General features: G+C 53.7%; 1 protein-coding gene and 1 pseudogene across 1 annotated transcript; one reads left to right on the forward strand and one right to left on the reverse strand.

Moving 5' to 3' along the window:
- Nucleotides 1-20,440, forward strand: part of LOC141937026 (scavenger receptor cysteine-rich type 1 protein M130-like) — a 115,514-nt pseudogene that overhangs the window by 49,983 nt on the left and 45,091 nt on the right.
- LOC141937013 (scavenger receptor cysteine-rich type 1 protein M130-like) lies at nucleotides 834-20,371 on the reverse strand. The gene is made up of 14 exons (XM_074854431.1): nucleotides 20,245-20,371; nucleotides 9,389-9,451; nucleotides 8,721-8,930; nucleotides 7,604-7,816; nucleotides 6,151-6,279; nucleotides 5,607-5,921; nucleotides 4,715-5,041; nucleotides 4,560-4,628; nucleotides 3,648-3,962; nucleotides 3,112-3,174; nucleotides 2,720-3,034; nucleotides 2,268-2,303; nucleotides 1,013-1,108; nucleotides 834-901 (listed from the first exon to the last, which is right to left on the reverse strand). The coding sequence occupies exons 1-14, from the start codon at nucleotides 20,369-20,371 to the stop codon at nucleotides 834-836; spliced, it is 2,346 nt and encodes a 781-aa protein (XP_074710532.1).

The following is a 20,440-nucleotide window of genomic DNA, read 5'->3' on the forward strand; positions in this document are numbered from 1 at the left end:
ACATTCAGTTCCTTCTCCCACCTCCAGGCCTTTCAAGGAAACCTCCTGGGGCAGGTTCCCCCTTCCCAGGAGGTTTGGGCCTCAGTACAGTAGTGACTTGGGGGGCTCAAGGGATGGCACCCTAGGAACAGGCAGTGCTGTCTTTCCCTCTCACCTCTGGGTGCATCCCTGGGGCCTGCTCCCTCCTCTGGCATCCTGGGCATTTCCCACTCTCCCTCCCCCGGATCAGAAACCTCTCTGGCATCATCGTAGCCATCTTCTGGGTGATCTCTGGGCAGGACAAGGACATCTGAAAGGAGAGGGAAGCTGGTGACAGAGAGAAGATACGTCCTGCGGAGCAGAGGACAGGAGGGTGCGCAGGGACACAGGGCCGAGTCACTGGGGTTGGCAGCACCACAGGAGATGCCCATGTCCTCCCCATCTCCAACGGTGACACTCAGTGACTCCTCTGTCCATCATGTGTTTGCAGGGAGATCAACCCCTTCCTGCCTCCATTACCTGGTGCTGATCCCAGACCATCCTCCTCCTCGCTGACCCCAGGGTAGGGCTGCAGCTGGGTCAGGGACAGCTCTGAAGAGGAGCCTGGAGAGAAGCACAGTGGGTGTTATGGAGCAAGCCCCACTGACCTGGCTCATGGTCAGCGCTGCTGGGGAAGAGGGACCCACAGAGCTGGGGCTGCATGGGGAGGAGGGCTGCGAATTCACCCTGCTCCCCCAGGACAAACCCTGTCCCAAAAGTGCTCCAGAGCTGCCCTAGGACAGCCCCTTCCCTCACTCCTCGGGTGTCACATGGGGTGCAGGGGCAGTAATAAAGGGGCTGTCCAGCTGGGACAGTCAGAGCTGACTGGGAGAAAGCTTCTCTCTTGGGCCCAGGACCTGGATGCTCTCCCACAGACCCCACGCTCCAAGCACCAGAGGGAGCATGGACTGGGGGCGTATCAGGGGATCAGCTCTGGGTTGGCGCCAGGGGAAAGGGTCTTGCAGATGTGCCTCCAGGGAGGACCCACACCCACCTGAGTGACCAAACCTGGCCTGCTTCTCCAAAGCTGGGCTGTAACCAATCTCCTCATACACAGCCTCAAGGAAGGGCTCCTGAGCTCTCCTGGAGCCTGGGGACAGAAGCAGGGCTGGCACAGGGACAAGCAAAGGGGCAATGGGATCACACTGTGCTCCCCAAAAGCAGTTCCTTGGGCCAGCCCAGGACTGCTCTGAGAGCACAGCCCCACTGTGCTGCCCAGGCACGGCTGCCACATCCCCCGTGAGGGCAACATCGCTGTGGAGATCCTCTGGGGCAGCGTCACCCTTGCATCATCCCTTTGAAGACTGCACTCATGCCCCTCTGGCCCCTGGATCATGCCCCCCTTATGTCACCCTGGAGCAGCTCCCACATTTCCTCTGCACCTGGAGCTTGCCCTTGTCTGCCCCACGGGTCCATAGTAAGGCCCCTGTCCTGGGGGTGGGCAGGCCTGGGCTGAGGGACAGGCTTGGGGCCTGACACCACGGTGATGGACCCTGCTGCCCCGCACTCCTCCTAGCATCTCCCTTGCCCCAGAGCCCTCTCCAGCACTACCTAGACCACTGCCAGTCTTGGCCATCCCCACTCTGCCATATCTCTCCTCGCCCCATCACTAGCTCCCCCCACCTCTGGGCTCTCTCCAGCCCTTGCTGCTGGTGGCCCACGGACAGGCACTCAGTGGGGCAGCACATGTGAAGGTGGCAGCACACATTCTCATGTCCCCACTCTGCCTGTACCTCTCACTGACAACCCTCGCTGACACCCCCCTGCAACACCACACCGTCCTTCCAGGAGGTATCTCCCCCTGTGACCTCTGGGGAAGGACCCACCTCTGCGCGCAGCCCTGGTGCTCAGCACTTGCCCAGCCAAGAGGGCCAGGAGCAGGCAGAGAAGGGCCCCCAGGATGATGCAGATGATGACGGGCACTGAGACTCTCCCGCTGCTGGTCTGACGGCCTCGGGTGGGAACTGCAGGGGAGAGAAAATGGAAGGGGCAGCACCAGGCCTGGGAGAGGTGGAGGCAGCACCAGTCCTGACCCCATCACACAAGGCAGCAGAGGCTGGAGGGCCCCAGGAATGAGTGTTGGGGAAGCTTCCACCTTGCTGACGAAATGACAACTCTTCCTTACACCCTCCCACCACCCCAGTGCCTCCTCCAGAGACTTTCACACCCCAGCAAGGAGCCCCTTCCATCCATCTGTGAGTCACAGCCCAGCTCCAAGGATACCCAGCCCCAGAGGGAGGACAACTTACCTGCTTGAGGTGGGGATGTTGCCATCCTGGGTGTAGCTGCAGAGGAGAAAAAAGAGAGCAGGACTGAGACACTGGGTGTGCGGGGAGCGGGGAGCCTCCTCCCCAGCACACCATGGAGTGTCTATAGATGTCCCTGACATATCCAACCCAAATAGCCCCTCCTGTAGTTCCTGAAAGAGAGGCCAGGGCAGCACCCAGCACCTCTGCTCTGGGAGGCAGGCAGGAAGGCACAGGCAGACCGGGGATAGCCCTGGGACTGCAGGGCCCCATGGGGAGTGGCCAAAGGACATCCAGTTCAACGAGGCTGCTCCCTGACTGGCACCAGCCTCCTGTACTCTGCAGGAACCATCTTGCTTATGGGAGGTCGGGGCCATGTCAGGACCTCGTGGACTGAAGGTCTTCCCCAGCTCCCTGCCAATGCCTGACCAAGGCATCCCAGCCCTGCCACTCACCTGAGCAGTGCACGGCAGCGTCTTCCTTATGCCGGCAAGCACCGCTGTCCCCAGGCCGGGCCCAGCAGTCCTGCAGGGATAACTCCGTCCCCTGGCACTCCACCTGCTCCAGCCAGATGGGGCCCATCCCCATCCCAAACACAGCCTCACGCAGGGCAGACACTGCACGGCCACAGCCCAGCTGCCTGCATGCTACTTCGGCATCCTGTATGTCCCAGGAGTCGTCACACACCGTCCCCCAGGAGCCACGGTGCCAGACCTCCACTCTGCCCGAGCACTCGTCCTCACCGCCCACGGCACGAATCTTCTCCCTGGCTGGAGAAGGCAAAGACCTCCCATGGCACCAGGACAGCAGGCAGAGCCCTGCCAGACACAGAGTGGAAAATCCTTACCTGTGCAGCTCGTGGAGTTGGGGCACAGGGCCAACGGGGCCAGGGGCATTTCTGGGCGTCCCCCTGAAGAAGGAAACACTGTGGTGAAGGGGCTGGTTTGGAGGACCATTCAGACGAGAGCGGGGCTGAGCTCTGCTTGTGCTTTCCTGTACCATCTTGGTTATGGCAGCAACTGAACTGCAGTCATCCAGGGGACACGCACAGGACTGTGGGGGGACCCCGAGTGCTCAGCCCCAAGAGCTCCCTGGTTCACAGCGCAGCAGTAGCTTGTCTATGGAGGGGAGGCTCTTCTGAAACCTCTCTAGTCTCTTCTGAGACCTCACCTGGAGATGCCTCTGCCTCCCCCAGGCGCTGCTGGCAACCTGGGTTGCAACTGCTGCTGGACATGTGTGGTTGTGGTCATGTTTGTGCCACTGGCAGCAGAAGGGTCTGACATGGAAAGGAAAAGCCCCTCCAAGCTCTTTATCTGTGCTTGGCTATGGCCAGCAGGGAGCAGGATCTGAGGTGACATGAGTACCCGGGAGGATCAGAGTTACCGTTACAGGTGATGTTGGTCTCCTCTCGCAGGTCTTGGCATGACTGTGGGTTCCAGGGAGTGGAGGGACACTGCCAGAAGGAGCTGTTTCTCTCCCCACACTGCACGCGATCCAGCCAGGCAGGGCCAGACTCCCTACCAGAGGGCTGGCGTCTTTCCAGGGATCCTCCATCCCCACAGCCCAGCTCCTTACACACCAGCATCACCGTGTTGAGAGTCATCGAGTTGGAGCAAACGCTCCCCCATGTCCCGTTGTAGAAAACCTGCAGGCGTCCAGAGCAGCCGTCACTGTTCTCCAGCCTCAGGTCCATGAACTCTGGGAGGAAAAGACCCCAAAGGGGGAACAGGCTGCCCTGGGGTTGTGGGAGCTAGGACACCTCTGCATCCCCAGGCCCTCAGCTGGGCAGGGCCAACACGTCCCCTTTGCACCCAGGGTCAGAGAGAAGTCCCTGATGGACAGACACCCCTGCCCTTCCCACTAACCCTCGGGGATGGCTGAGCTCCCCAGGACCCCCAGTGGGACTGAGGGTGCCCATGTATGCGTGTCCACAGGATGTGCTCGGGCAGGAGCTCAGGGGCAGCCAGGGACAGCCTCAGCCATACCCGGCTCTCCCCACGTCCTGGCCTCCCCAGGAACCAGGCTCCCACCACAGCTCCTGGCACAGACCTGAGCAGATGACTCCCGCATCCTCTTTGTGCCCGCAGTTGTGCTGCCCCCAGGGCCCAGCTGGGCAGTCCCAGAGAGCAGCTTCTGTCCCAGAACAGTTCACACCATCCAGCCAGATCTGCCCGGAGCCTTCCCCGAACCGAGCAGAGCCGGCTGCCTCCACTGCCCCTCCGCAGCCCAGCTGGTGGCAGACGACGGCAGCATCAGACAGGTCCCAGCCATCGTCGCAGACAGTCCCCCACATACCCTGGTAGTAGATCTCCACTCTCCCTGCGCAGCGCCCGGCCCCGTTCACCAGCCGGAGCCACCGACTCCCTGCAGTGGGTACAATCCCCAGTTGCTGCCAGGGACTGTCTGCCTGCACAGACCATCACCTGGGGAGCCTGCACAGTGCCACTCACCCCCACAAATGACTCCCACGTCCTCCACAACCCCTGCCGCCAGCGTGGTCTCAGGCAGGGAGGTGTTGCAGAGACTCAGGTTGGCCTCATGCCCTGCGCACCACACCCCTCGCAGCCCCACTGGGCCTGTCCCTCGCTCAGGCTTTGGGGGGTTGTAGGCTGTCCTGGCCTCCCCACACCGCAGCTGCCGGCACACCACGCTGGCCTCCTGCACGTCCCACTGGTCATCCAGGACTCTGCCCCATGCCCCATCCTGGAAGATCTCCACTCGTCCATCGCAGCGGCTCCCTCCGCCCACCAGCCGCACGGATCCAAAGCTGACTGAGCCTGGGGAGAGCAGAGATGCCACAGCCATGGGTGGCACCGGGAGCATGGCACCCTTCAGGGAGGGGGGAGAGGGGGGATTTCCCCACCAAACTGGACAAGATTGAGCCTTGTGCTGAGGAGAAGTGAGGGTAAAGCCTGGGCCCTCTCTGCAGCTCACACCCAGGTCTGCTGCTGCTGGGGGCACCCAGGCAGCTCCTGCTGGGTGGTGGGATGAGGCTCTGTGGGGATGGGATGTGGGTGTCTGCAGCCAGAGGGATGGAACAGAGCCCTGCAGCCCTGTCTCAAGCTACTTGCACAGTACGAGAACAGAGGAGCCCAGGCCTGGCGGTGGCACTGGGGCCTAAGCCACTGCCCTAGGGCCATATGCCTGCCTCCGTTCAGTCCTCAGCTGTCCCAAAGTGGAGTGCTCACTCTGAGCAGGGAAAGCCCTCCAGATGGCTCCTGGGGAAGGCAGGGTTTCTCCAGGGAGAAAGTCAGCCTGGTATGGCCACGGGAGCTCTGCCCTGGGTGGCCATGTTGTACACAAATGACAAATGGATTGAATGCACATTCTTCTGGCACTCACCTGAGCAAATGACAGCAGCAGTGTTCCCTTGGGAGCACAGTGAGGCCCCCAGGGTGGTCACTGGGCACTGCTGCAGGTGGGCTTCAGTCCCGTCACAGTGGAATGAGTCTCTCCAGACAGGGCCAGTCTCTCTCCCAAAATGCTCTCCTCCAGGAATGGACTCAGCAAACCCGCAGTTGAGTTGCCGACAGAGAACGTGGGCATCTGAGAGATCCCAGCGGGAGGCACAGAGGGTCCCCCACGTCCCCAGCACCTGGACCTCTACCCTCCCTGCACACACTGTGCTGCCATTCACCAGCCTGAACCCTGTGTACTCTGTGGAGAGAGGAGGAGGAATGAGGGTGGATTGGTGCTCTTGTACCCTCTGTAGCTGGCAGAGAGGCCAGAGGGACAACATGCCCTTGTTTTCCTCCTGCATTATTTTCATGCTGCAGACAACCCCATCCACCCCTCCTGCCCTCACCCCCGGCCCAGCACGGCCCTTGCTCTGTTACCCAGTCCCCACCACAGCCCCAGTGTTCAACACCCCTCCCTGTGTCCTTACGTGTGCAGGTGACAACAGCGCTGTTTGCGTGGGTGCAGGGCTGGTCCTTGGGCGACCCCTTGGGGCAGGAGGCGAGGAGGGATTCATTCCCCACACACTGCAGCTCTCCATCCCAGATGGGACCCACCCCTTCTCCAAAGGGACTTCCTCCAGGGACAGGCAGGGCTGCGCCGCACTGCAACTCCCTGCAGAGCACGTCAGCAGCTTTGGGACCAAAGTGGGAAGCGCAGACAGTTTTCCACTGTCCCCCGTCATGGATCTGCACGCGTCCTGAGCAGCGGCTCCTCCCTTCCACCAGACGGACAAATCCTGCAAAAAACTCAAAACAGTTGGGAGTTCCCAGAGCCCTCTGGCAGTTACATGCCCACATCCCACATCACCTCTGAGCAAGCCGTGACCAATTCACCCATTGCACATCCCAGAGGAAGCTGCTGGGGGAGTGTTGGTGACACAAACACATCCAGGCTCCCTTGCACCCCTTCGCTACACCGTCACAGCACATTCCGGGTTTTGGCCAGGATAGATTTATATTCCCTTGGGCTGAGAGGGAGAACAGCTAGAGGGCTGGATCCCGATCAATCATTGGAGTATTTCATACCATGTGACGTCACGCTCAGGGTATATAGGCGGATGAGGGCTCTCTCTAGTGCGCTCTATGCGGTTTTGCAGGATTTTCTGGTGCAGTCAGATTACTGCTGGGGGGTGGGCTGCATACCTATCGCCGTGCTCGGTAAGCCACTGCTGCATTTTACACGTCTTTGGACTCACTACTATTACTGATGTTTTCTTGTTACTTTTAGTAAATCTTTTTTTTTATTCAACCTACGAATTTTCTTCTTTTTGTGTCTCCACTATTTCACCGGGGAGAGGGGAGGGGGAGGTGAAAGTCTGGCCACGTAGTGATTGCTTGCCAGCTGAGTTCAAAGCACAACAGGCACTCAAGCTTATGTGTCTGTGACAGACCCACAGCACACCGTGCAAACCATGTGGGTGCCTTTGGGACCAAAGTTTAAGTCACAGACAGTTTTCCAAAGGTCCTCCTCATGGATCACTATATGTCCTCAGGAGGGGCTGTCCCCTTAGAGCAGCTGGAGAGATTCTGGAGCAACCAAAGACCCCTGAGAGTTCCCACAGCCCTCTGGCAATACCCTGACTGATCTCCAAGGTGGCCACAGGCAAAAAGCCCTACGACATCCCCAGCTGCTCTCAGGGGGTGCTGATGGCAAAAACACATCAGCCCCAGCCTGCTGCTCCTCGGAAATCGGCACAGAACTTCTGGGCTTGCTTCTCTAGCAACAGCCACAGCCACAGGAATCTCTCAGAGAAACTGCTGCTGCCCCAGAGAACTTGGGCTACCCAGTACTGGTCCCTGGGCACTGTCACACCCAAAGCTCTTGGGGTTGAGGGAAAAGGGCACAGGCACTGTTGGGTGGTGCAGCTTCCTCTGTCCCACTGAGCTCAGGGTCAGGCGTGAGGAACCCCTTGGTGGCACGAGAAGCCCACCTTGTTTCCACAGGGGTCTTGAGCTGTTGGGGCACTGCTGGGATATAGAACGTGTCACAGGGCAAAAGTACAGTGAGGATGTACTGCTCAGGTGCCCACCCAGGAAAGAGGTTCTCAGCCTCAGCCAGAGTGCACTGCTGGGCATGCATGTCCCTGCCCATGGCTGGGCAGAAGGCAGGAGAGTGGACAGAAGAGCAGCCCTGGGCTTACACGAGCTCCCGGTGCAAGGGCAGGCACAGAGCAGAGACAGTAAGTGCTGACAAATCCCCCGTGGCACCGAGCAGCCAGGGGTTGGGGCAGGCAGGAGAGGCTGGGCAGCAGGTCAGCACTGCCTGGACGGGGCCATGTCCCCATGCTCAGGCTCTCATGGGGTGACCTGGGAGAGGAACGAGGTGCCACGTGCCACCCTGCTCTTCTGCCCAAGCCCAGTGCTTCTCCTCTACAAGCAACCCCTTTGCTTCAGTCAAGGGACACGTGTCTACTTGGAGGCACAACCCAACAGCAGCTATCCATCTCATGCCCTTGGCCAGGACTGTGGGTGGCCACATGAGTCACTTGTGGTGCCTCTGGCATGGGGGCACCTTGCCCTCAGCACCGATAGACAGGTCCTGGGTGAACAGGAGGAGAAAGATGGGAATCAACAGACAGTGCAGGGCAGAGATGGAGGGTTCATCTGCGCAACTCAGGGGCCAGGCACGGTAAGGGCAACCCTGGGCAGGTTCCTACTGGCCTTTCCCCAGGGACTGGGGACACCAGTAATGACAGTGCCAGCTCAGCAGTGTGACCAGCCACATTGGGCAATGCTCTGGTGCCTGACGGTTGATCCCTGAGGGCACAGCCAGGTTCCTTCCACAATCCCAACCCCAGAGATGGAGAATAGCTTGTCCCCTTACCTGAACACATCACTCCAGCGTCCTCAGAATGATAACAGTTATGTTTACCCCATCCTCTGTGTCTGCAGTCAGACAGGGCAGATTCGGTGCCTTTACAGCCAACATCATCCATCCAAATGGGGCCAGATCCTATCCCAAAGTGTCCATACTGAGGAGCTCGAACAGCAGACCCACAGCTCAGCTGCTTACAAACCACTGCTGCATCAGTCATGTCCCAATAGTCACCACACACGGTCCCCCACTGGCCTTGTTGTTTCACCTCGACTCTCCCAGCGCAGCGACTGCCGCCATCTGCCAGCCTCACCTCCACAGCACCTTCAAACACCAACATGAACTGGGTCAGGAGAGCACCAAGCCCCAGCACTGTCGCTCTCAAGGAACTCCCTGTCAGGGTAGAGTGAGAGGTACCAGGGTGGGAGCCCACTCTTCTCCAGGCTGTCCCCAGGGCACTTCAGGGGACCCTTCTATCCTCATGGGCTGTGCAATGCTGTGGGTTCCCAGATGTAAACTTGCTCAGTCATTTGCCATCCCACCACACAAGGCATCTTTTCACAGCCCAATGGCTACCGCCCTCTTGCCCATGGCCACCCACACACTGCCCAGCCTTGCACTCGGCACCTTCTCCTCCCCAGCACCCCCTGAACATCCCCATGTGCCCAGGCCTGCAGCTTCCCATGCAAACTGCCTGCCCCAGCACCATCCAAACCCACCCCCAAGCCCAGGGCTTTCCTTGTCCCCACTGAGAGGATCCAGAATGTCCCCGCACCCACATCCCCTCCTCACCCCTGGTGTCAGCCCTTTCCCTGCACTGGGCCAGACCCCCAGGCAAGATGTCCCCCTACAATAGATGCTCCGGTCCCCTTCCCTCAGTGGGGTACAAACTGTCCCTGTGGGGTCAGGGATCCCTAGAACAAGGGGGCAGGGAACAGCACACAAACCCTTCAGGGTACCCGAGAGATTGGCAGTGCCCTGTAGGGATCTCTGAGTGCTTCCATCACCCACTAGTCCACCACCAGCTCCAGAGGCTCACTGCTAGGGAACAGGGGGTCCCAAAAGGTACCCCAGCACAGGGTGTCTCTGATTGCAGCCATGCACAGGCTGCCCTAAACAGCAGCAGCTGGAGAAGGAGATGATACTCTCTCCCACCCAGGTGGGCACAGGGTCCAGGGACTTGAGCACCTTCTGCCCCTCCTCTCAGTGGCACCTGCAAAGAATCCCCATTCCCTGATAGATCCCAATGACCATGCTGGTACCTGTTGGCCCTGTGCTGTGGGACAAGGGAGATGGCACTTACCCCTGCACAGCTGTACCCAGAGGAGCAGCCACAGCATCTGAGGGGACAGGAGTCCCTCTGTGCCCATCCTGAGCCTCCTGCCCTGCCTGCACATCCCTGCTGTGCCACACTCCCTGCCACAGCTCCTGGGAACTCGTGGGGACAATGACGACGGGAGGGCAATATATCTCTGCTGATGCCAGCCCAGCTACAGGAAGAGCCAATCAAAGCAGCAGCCCCTTTTTAGACATTATCGGGACCTATCTCCCCTCCGACACAGCCCAGCCCTCCAATGAACTTCTCCAGTGCCATTCATGACCATATATGAGGGATGGCTCCGCTGCAGGTGTCACGTCACTGTGGCGGTGGGGTGTCACAGGACAGGGTCAGTTGTAGTGGGAGAAATGGGTTTTTCATGCCTTGAACCCTGCTGTGTGGACCAGGAGCACTGAGCATCTCCTATACTGGGCACAACCAAGAGCCCAACATGCGAGTGTCCAGCCATCCCCATGCCATGGGAACAACAGGGCTGGGACTGCACCGGGGGCTGTGTCAGGAAGGGAACAGCCCCTGCCCCTGCTTCAGACCCTTTGTGCTGAGAGCATCAGCTGGGAAGGGGCCTTATCCCAGGCCAGAGCCCCATCCCAGGAGCGCTGACTCACCCGTCCCTCCCTGGAGAGCCCCACGGAAGGTCCCTTCCAATGAGATGGAGCTGGAGCTGGGACATGTCCCTGTCCTGGCAGCAGACACACAGCTCAGACATATCCCTGACTCTCAGCATGTCATTGAGGGGCCGTTATTCCCCACGGGTGGCTCGGGAGCTGCAGCCTGCAGGTGCACAAACCACAGCCCACGTGACCTCGCAGCGCTCCCTGTGCTCCCCCCCGCAGAGCCCGGGCAGGAAGTCTGTGGTTTCCTCCTGGCACCAAGCCCAGGCACATCCCTCTGGTACCCTCAAACTCCCCCTACCCCAACAGCTCCAGCCAGGGCTGCAGGGGCTGCTCCTTCAGCCTTGCAGACACGGGGCCGGGCAGCTCCTGGCCACCACAATGCCCCTCTGATGCACACGGCTGCTCTGCACTGAGCCCCATGGCCACAGGGTGCCATCGGTGACGTGACCTCACACCCTCCTATGGCCACCACTGTTTGCTCATGAGTTACACTGACAGTGACCTCACACCCTCCTGCTGCCACTGCTTGTGTGCACGAGTCACACTGTCACACGTGTGTGTGGTGTATGGACTTCTGCTGGCAATGGTTCTTCCAAAAAGCCATATTTGGGCACGGTCTAAAGATCATTTAGGTGACATCAGAAGCACCTACACAAGCTATGGGCCAGATCCTGCCCTATCAGCTGCTCAGGCACCAGTGACATCACAAGCTCACACACAGCCATGGGCATGCTCCTGCCCTATCTGCTACTCAGACACAGGTGATGTCATAGCATCTACCTCTGATATTGTCCTGCTGCTGGCCTATCGGCTGTTCAGACACCAATGACCTCAAACCCACCGACACAAACTACGGGCCTGCTCCTGCCCTATCAGCTGCTCAGGCAGCAGGGACATTATAAGCACCTACACATGCCGTGGGCCTACTCCAGGCCTGTGAGCTACTCAGGCATGAGTGACCTCATTAGCACAGACACAAGCCATGGGCCTGCTCCTGCCCTATCAGCTACTCAGGCAACAGTGACCTCAAAACAACCTACATGTACTTGTCATGGTTTAACCCCAGCCAGCAGCTCAGCCCCACACAGTCCCTCGCTCACTATTTCGCTAAATACAAAGTTAATTCTACACCAGCCAAAACCAGTACAATGTCAGATGCCTGCTCCTGCCCTGTCAGCTACTCAGGCACCAGTGACCTCACAAGTGCATATACACCTCTTGCCATGTTCTCGCTGTTGACATATTCGGCCTCTGGTGACGTCACATGCACCTGTAGAGGCCATGCACCTGGTCCTGGCCAATCAGCTATTCAGCCAAGAGTGACATCACAAGTACATACCCAATGCATTTGGCTCCCTCTTGCCTATCAGCTACCTTGGACATCAGTGACCTGACCACCACACATCCCTCCACTTGTTATCTGCTCGCCTATGAGATAAGAAGGCACAAGTGACCTCACAAGCTCTGACACAAGTCATGTGCATGCGCTCGGTCTATCAGCTACTCAGGCACCAGCAATCTCACAAGCACTTACACAAGCCATGTACCAGCTCCCAGCCTGTGATCTACTAAGGCACCAGTGGCCTCACAAGCACATACCAACCTAGTTGCTCTGTGCTTGTGTGCTGGGTAACCCTGTGTGGCAGCCCCCACCCAGTCACTTGCTCACTCCCCAGCAGCGGGATTATGGTGGGAAGTGGAAGGAGAAAAGTGAGGGAAACAATCTCATGGGCTGAGATAAAAACAGTTGAGTAAGCAGAGCAGCAATCACTCAGAGCAGGAGATTGATCCCCGGCCAGACTCTGAGCAAAGGATACTTTGAAGAACACCCCCCACTCCCCCAGTTTTATTGCTGTTCGTGACGTCATATGGTGTGGTGTATTGATTTGGTCACTTGGGGGTCAGCTGTCCTGGTTTTGTCCCCTCCCAGACCCTTGCTACCACCAGCCTCCTGCTTGTCAGGGCAGAGGGAGAAATAGTGAAGACCTTGACACTGTGCAAGCACTGCTCAGCAACAGCTACAGTGTTGGGGTGATATCAAAGCTGTTTTGGCCACCAAGGCAAAGCACAGCACCATAGGGGCTGCTGAGAAGAAAATTAACTCCATCCCAGCCAGACCCAGTGCAATCCCCACCCCTTATTCCATACCATGTGCATCCTGCTCAGCTCCTACCGTATTCAATACATTTACATCCACCACCACCACCCCCTTCCCCATCCCTTGACATGACACATGCACAGCACACTGGGTTTGGCTGGTGTGGCTCAAGCATACTTGGACAAGTCCCAGCACACGCTTGACTTCTCCCCTCACTCAGTCAGCCAGAGCCTTTGGAAACATTCAGTCAGGTTATCAACCTAAAGACAAGAAAATTTATGTAGCACCAGCCTGCACCCCACAGTGGTCTTACAGGTAGCTGTGAGACCCCCCACAGCCATGGGGAAAGGGAGTTCCCCACCAGCACCCTACCCCTCTGTTTGGCACCTCAAAATCCAGTTTGTGGTTCATGGGCTAACTGGTGAGTTCCTCTGGTTCGCGTGGTCTTTTTTGGAATTCCCTCTGGGTCTTTTCTCTATTGTCCCCATGCACATATTCTTCTGAAGTTGGCATTTTGTCCTGGTTTTCCCCATTTGCAGACAGTGTTGCCTGTGCCTTGCAGCACCTAGAAGAGCTCAGAGTCTGCCCCAGTCTACCCTGCCTGGCCGTCCGGCAGGGCTGGGCTGCTGGGGACCTTCCAGTCCAGTTGGCAGGATCGATCTCTTCTTTGGATGTTACAGGGGTGGCGCTGAGAGCCCCTTAGTGGTGTCCTGGGAGGGGCCATAGCCGTGGGGCACGTTCCAGCTTGTCTGTGTCCTCCCCACCTTCTTGAGGTTCCCCCAGCCCAGACATGTCTGGACTTCTGCAGACTGGTAAAGTAGGGGACCTCGACTCCTACAGTATTCCTATGATACTTTATTGCAATTGATGCTATTCCTCAGAAGAAATGATAAATGGGATGAGGTGGTATATGCTGATATGTTTTTCACCTTAAGAAATCATCCTGAGTGGCAAAAAGAGTGTGGTAGAAATTTGGCCCCTCAAGATCCCCTTGTTTTGGCATTAGAAAAGAATAAAAAGAGGGAACAGGGAAAATTGAAGCGATGTTGTTCAGCATGTAGTATTGGAGAAAGATGTCTAAAAGTGAAGGACCGGGGAGCTGAAGAAAGGATGGAGGATTATGTACTGCCACCTCCTATATTGCCTGCAGGATTTCCAGATGAGGAAAATGACGCTGGGGCAGGGCCAGTAATGGAAAGATCAACCCCAATCACTGCCCGAACTCGTAGTAAAACAGGACCAGTTAAAGTCCTCTTTAATATGGGAGACTTGGATGCTTGGAAGGAAGTGGTTAAAGGGTATAGAGATGATCCACTGAAGATTGCCAACAGATTTGAATTAATAATTAAAAATCAAAACCCAGATTGGAAAGATATAGACATAATGTTAGGTGCAATGACTGAAAATGAGAAACAGCTGGTTTTAAAAACTGCCCAAACCCAAGTGCAGGCTCAGATTACAGCTGGAATGCTGGTAGGGGGAGTTGATCAGTATGTTCCCCTGACTGACCCGAATTGGGATCCAAATGATAATATGGATTATCGCATGTTAAAGCGATATCCAGATTGGATAAAATTTGGATTGGAGAATGCAATCCCAAAGGCTATAAATTGGTCAGCACTTTATACTGTAAAGCAGGGGCAAACTGAAACCCCTACAGAATTCTTAGACAAATTACAATTGGCAATGAGTAAATATACTGCCTTAGGCCCCTCATCTGATGTAGGGCAGCAACAATTGGTATCATTGGTTTTGGGCCAATCATCGGAAGATATTAGGAGAAAACTCCAGAAACTAAAAGAGCCTGAAGCGTGGGATTTGAGAAGTTAATTGAAGAAGCCTGGAGGGTATACAGAAATAGAGAAAACAGTGATAAGAGAAAATTAAATAGAACAATATCCATAACAACAATTGCAGCATTAGAACGAAGTGCGGGCCCTCAGAGACTCCCTGGATGCAGAGGTAAAGGAGGACCTCCTGTGGGAACTCGAAGTTTCCAAACAACACTGAGACCAGATCAGTGTGCTTATTGTGGAGAAAGCGGGCATTGGAAAAAGGACTGTCCGAAACTGAGAAAAGTAAAGCCTGAAGTGATTGCTGAAATGGAGTGACAGGGACCTGGGGAATCTACCCGAGCGGATCCACTGGTTAAATTGAAGCTAAAGAATCAGAATGAGCAGATAGAATTTCTTATAGATATGGGTGCCTCATATTCTGTATTAAATCAGGAACTAATACCTGTAGGTCACAATTTTGTAACTGTAATAGGAGCTACTAGCCAGCAAAAGAAGGCTTTCTTTTTACAGTCAATTGAATTTAAGATTGGAAAACAAATAGGAATTCACAAATTACTTTATTTACCAGAATCTCCAAAATCCTTATTGGGACGGGACTTATTAGAGCAATTAGAGGCACAGATAATTTTTGAAAAGGATAAAATAGAACTCAGAGTAAAAATAATCAACTAATTAAAATTTTAAGTTTAGCTATGATTCAAATGGAAAGACAAACTGAGGGTACCCCAGAACTTGGCAAAATATTAGATCAAGTGTATCCAGGAGTATGGGCCTCTGAAACTCCTGGTAAGGCCAAAAATACTATGCCAGTGAAAGTGGAATTAACACCTGGTTCTGGTGTAATTAAAATGAAACAGTCTCCTTTAAGATTGGAAGACCGGAGAGGTATAAAAAAACATAATTGGAAGATTCTTAAAATTTGGTTTGAATCAGAATTTAATACCCCAATTTTACTGATAAAGAAGCTGGATGGGAAGTATAGAATAGTACAAGACTTAAGGGCAGTTAACAGAATTGTGGAAGATCTATACCCAGTAGTAGCAAATCCATACAGCTTAGTAACTAGCCTCAAAGAAACATAGGAATAGTTTACAGCATTGGATTTAAAAGATGCATTCTTTGGCCTCACCTTGGCCCCTGAAAGCCACCATCTGTTTGCCTTTGAATGGGAAAACGCCGATTCAGAGCGTAAAACCGTAAAACTCAACTTACTGGACAGTGTTACCCCAGGGATTTAAAAATAGCCCTACAATTTTTGGAAACCAATTAGCAAGAGAACCAGAACTTTGGGAAAGGCCTCCAGGTAATGGCATCCTTTTTCAATATGTAGATGATATCTTAATAGCTACAGAGAAAAGAGAAGAATGTAAAGAATGGACTGTGAGCTTACTGAACTTTCTTGGACTAAGTGGTTATCGAGTGTCATTACAGAAAGCTCAAAAAGCAGATTGAGGTCAGCACAGTTGAAGAGGAGGTGGTCAGAGACCTGCTACACCACTTGGATGCACACAAGTCTGTGGGACCGGATGGGTTACACCCAAGGGTACTGAGGGAGTTGGCAGATGTGCTCGCCAAGCCGCTTTCCATGATCTACCTGAAATCATGGCTAACTGGGGAGGTCCCAACGGACTGGAGGGTGGCCAATGTGACACCCATCTACAAGAAAGGCAGAAAGGAGGATCCGGGAAACTATAGACCTGTCAGTCTGACCTCAGTGCCAGGTAAGGTCATGGAGCAGCTCATCTTGAGTGCCATTAAAAGTCATATAATGGATAACCAGGGGATCAGGCCCAGTCAGCAGGGGTTTATGAAAGGCAGGTCCTGCCTGACAAACCTGATCTCCTTCTATGACAGAGCGACCTGCTTATTGGATGAGGGAAAGGCTGTGGATGTTGTTTACCTTGACTTCAGTAAGGCCTTTGACACCGTTTCCCACAGCATTCTCCTGGCAAAACTGGCTGCTCGAGGCTTGGATGGGCACACGCTTCGCTGGGTAAAAAAGCTGGCTGGATGGCCGGGCCCAAAGAGTGGTGGTGAACGGAGTTAAATCCAGTTGGCGACCGGTCACAAGTGGTGTCCCCCAGGGCTTGGTTTTAAGGCCATTCCTGTTTAACATCTTTATTGATGATCTAGACGAAGGGATCGAGTGCACCCTCAGTCAGTTTGCAGACGACACCAAGTTGGGTGGGAGTGTTGATCTGCTCAAGGGTAGGGAGGCTCTGCAGAGAGACCTGGACAGGCTGGAGCGATGGGTTAAGGCCAACTGTATGAGCTTCAATAAGGCCAAATGCCGGGTGCTGCACTTGGGCCACAACAACCCCCAGCAGTGCTACAGGCTTGGGGAGGAGTGGCTGGAGAGCTGCCAGTCAGAGAGGGACCTGGGGGTGTTGATTGACAGCTGGCTGAACATGAGCCAGTAGTCTGCCCAGGTGGCCAAGAAGGCCAATGGTATCCTGGCTTGTGTCAGAAAGAGTGTGGCCAGCAGGGACAAGGAAGGGATCTTGCCCATGTACTCGGCACTGGCAAGGCTGCCCCTTGATGACTGGGTTCAGTTTTGGGCCCCTCCCTACAAAAAGGACATTGAATCACTTGAGCGTGTCCAGAGAACGGCAACGAAGCTGGTGAAGAGTCTGGAGCACATGTCATACAAGGAGCGACTGAGGGAACTGGGGTTGTTTAGTCTGGAGAAGAGGAGACTGAGGGGAGACCTCGTTGCCCTCTACAGCTACCTGAAAGGAGGTTGCAGAGAGCTGGGGATGAGCCTCTTTAACCAAGTAACAAGCGATAGGACAAGAGGGAATGGCCTCAAATTGCACCAGGGAATTTAGACTAGATATTAGGAAGAATTTCCTTATAGAACGAGTAGTCAGGCATTGGAATGGGCTGCCCAGGGAGGTAGTGGAGTTCCCATCCCTGGAGGTATTTAAGAGTTGGGTTGACATAGTGCTTAGGGTTATGGTGTAGTTGGGAACTATCAGTGCTACATTAATGGTTGGACTGGATGATCTTCAAGGTCTTTTCTAACCTAGATGTTTCTGTGATTCTGATTCTGTGAAATCCTGAAACAGAAGTGGTCTATTTGGGATTCCTCATCTCCAAAGGACAACGACAGTTTGGAACTGAAAGGAAAGAGGCCATCTGTAGGACTCCAGAGCCAACTACGGTAAAGGAACTTTGAACTTTTCTAGGAATGACAGGTTGGTGCCGTCTATAGATTTATAATTATGCACTAATAGTAAAACTTTATATGAACTATTGAAAGGTAATCAGAAGCAATTAATCTGGACTGATGAGGCCAAAAGAGCATTTAAAGAGTTAAGATTAGAACTGATGAGAGCCCCTGCTTTGGGCTTGCCAGATGTGACTAAACTTTTTTGGTTGTATGCCTATGAAAAACAAGGAGTGGCCCTAGGAATTTTAGCCCAAAGATTGGGACCCTACAAGCAAGCAGTAGCATATTTTTCCAAATAATTGGTTTAAGTCAGCAAAGGATGGCCAGGATGCCTCCGGGCAGTGGCGGCTGTTGTCACAATCATTCAAGAGGCTCAAAAGTTTACCCTGGGGCAGAAGATCATCGTTCACACTTCCCATGCAGTAACTTCTGTTTTGGAACAAAAAGGCGGACATTGGTTATCACTGTCTAGATTTTTAAAATATCAGGCAGTCCTAATGGAGCAGGACGATGTGGAAATTATTCCATCTACAATAGTTAACCCTGCCTCTTTTCTAAGTGACAAATAGGAAACTGACCCCATTATACATGACTGCATAGAAACAATTGAAACCATCTATGTGAGTAGACCTGACCTGAAAGAAGAACCGTTGGAAGAAGCCGACCATACCTGGTATACAGATGGAAGCAGTTTTGTGAAAAATGGAGTCCGAAGGGCCAGATACACAGTGACAACGACAGATCAGGTAATAGAAGCAAAACCTCTCCCAAAAGGTACATCAGCACAGAGGGCGGAGATAATCGCCTTAACGAGAGCACTGGAGCTCGCTGAAGGACTACGTGTAAATATATGGACAGATTCAAAGTATGCCTATGGTGTAGTGCATGCTCATGGAGTGATCTGGAAAGAACAAGGACTTTTAACTACACAAGGAAAAAGTATTAAACACGCAGATATTACAAATTTTGGAAGCAATCCGATTTCCGACAGCTGTGGCCATCGTGCATTGTAGAGGACATCAGAAAGGTAATACTGACCAGGAGGTGGGTAACAAATTGGCTGGTTATAAGGCAAGGCAAGCAATGGAACAAGGTGAGGTATTAAGTTTGATTCCTAAAAAAATCTCTAACATTACCTGAAACAGTAAAATCTGATGAAAAAGATAAAAAGCTAAAATTGATTAGTCAAATTGGGCAACAGTAGAAGACAATCGAGTAATAGTTCCCTTTAGAATATTATGGACATTAGTAAAATTAAACATGAAAAAAGTCACTGGGGAACAGAAGCTCTGTATAATTCTCTCTCTAAGCAAATAATAGATCGAAACTTGTTTCAAAATATGAGAAATGTGGTTAACAAATATGAGACATGTTTGAAAAATAACCCAAAAGTAGAGCACCAAGTAAAGTTTAGAAATATTAGCAAAGGATGTGTTCCAGGTCAAAGTTGGGAAATAGACTTCTCAGAATTGCCTAGAAAAGGGGGGTATAGATATCTGTCAATATTAACAGACACCTATTCCAGTTGGCCTGAAGCATTTCCCTGTCGAACTAATAAAGCTCGAGAAGTGACTAAAATTCTGTTAGCAAAAGAATTTGCTTAGAAAAAAGAAAAGGGGGGAAATGAAGGGAAGCTGCTACAAGTATACTTGAAATTGCTAATTTACAGGGACCTGTAATTTAAGACATTTAGTTTTAACGTTAGACATCACTGGTATTTTACTAGCTTTTTTCCCCTGTATTTTTCCTGTATTTTGCTGTAATGTATATAATTTCATTTATCCTTTTTCCTAACTACCCTCTGTAGTCATTACCCACTTGTAAGATGTTTTGAAACCTTTAACTCCTTGCCCAGTAGAGATAAGACAGACCTTGGACAGTCTGAAAAACTCCCTGAGTACATCCCTAATAGCAGGAACCTAAAAAAACAAGTGTCTAAGAAGACTCCAGTGTTGAGATAAGTGCTGAGAGCTGGAACAAACAGGAGCTGAAGGATGCATGAAGTAACTCTATGACCAGATATGGACACTAGAAACCTAATTCACTAACGGACAGTGTGAGGAAGAGTATGTGGACCCCTAAGGAGGGGAGAAGACCCTCACTCTATTTTTACTATGCCTGCTCAGAGTATGTAAATGAATTCTGAGAACCCATTAGCATAAGACTGCCTTTTCTAAGAAATGTGATACATACGTGTGCTTTTTGTGTATATTAGTCAGAGAGTTTTGTTAGTAAGCGTGGCACTTGTGGTGGAGCGATCCCCAGTGCTGCCCAGCGCTGTGAATGAAGAACACCTGCTTAACAGTTATACTGAATTCTGACTGTGGAGTGAAGCTCTTTGTTTCAGGAGAGCCTGGTGTCCCATTAGCAGAGCCGCAGGGTGTGCCTGTAGCCCTGTCCCCTGTCTGTGCCCACTGTCCTGTGCACTTGTGCCTCCCACCGCAGCACCTGTGCTCTGTTGAGGGACGTTGTGTCCCAGAGTCCCCAGATCATAACCCTGTGCTGAAGCAGCTCTATCGCTGCCCTCAGCTGCTCAGTGCCACTTTCCCCCTGCAGTACTCACTGTGCCCAGGGGCTGAGAGGAGCAGAGAGCCAGGAGTGGGCCCAGGAGAGGAGAGGCTGTGGTTCATGACTGCCCCTTTCTGTCCCCTCATCCTGCCTGGGGGCTCTAGGGAAGCCCATTCCCACAGATGGGAGAGGTGAAGGAGGCCAGGGAAGCCTGTCTTGTTGCTGCAGGAAAGTCCCCTGGCTTGACCTCCTTGCCATGGGGGGCAGGGGCAGGATCAGGCCTCATGCTGGTGTGCCCCATCCGCATGCTGAGCCTTGCAGATGCACACCCTGCCCTGGCAGTGACCCCCCACCCTCCATAGACACTGCAGGGTCT

The sequence above is a fragment of the Strix uralensis genome, chromosome 36 (assembly GCF_047716275.1).
Source record: "Strix uralensis isolate ZFMK-TIS-50842 chromosome 36, bStrUra1, whole genome shotgun sequence".
Taxonomy (NCBI): domain Eukaryota; kingdom Metazoa; phylum Chordata; class Aves; order Strigiformes; family Strigidae; genus Strix; species Strix uralensis.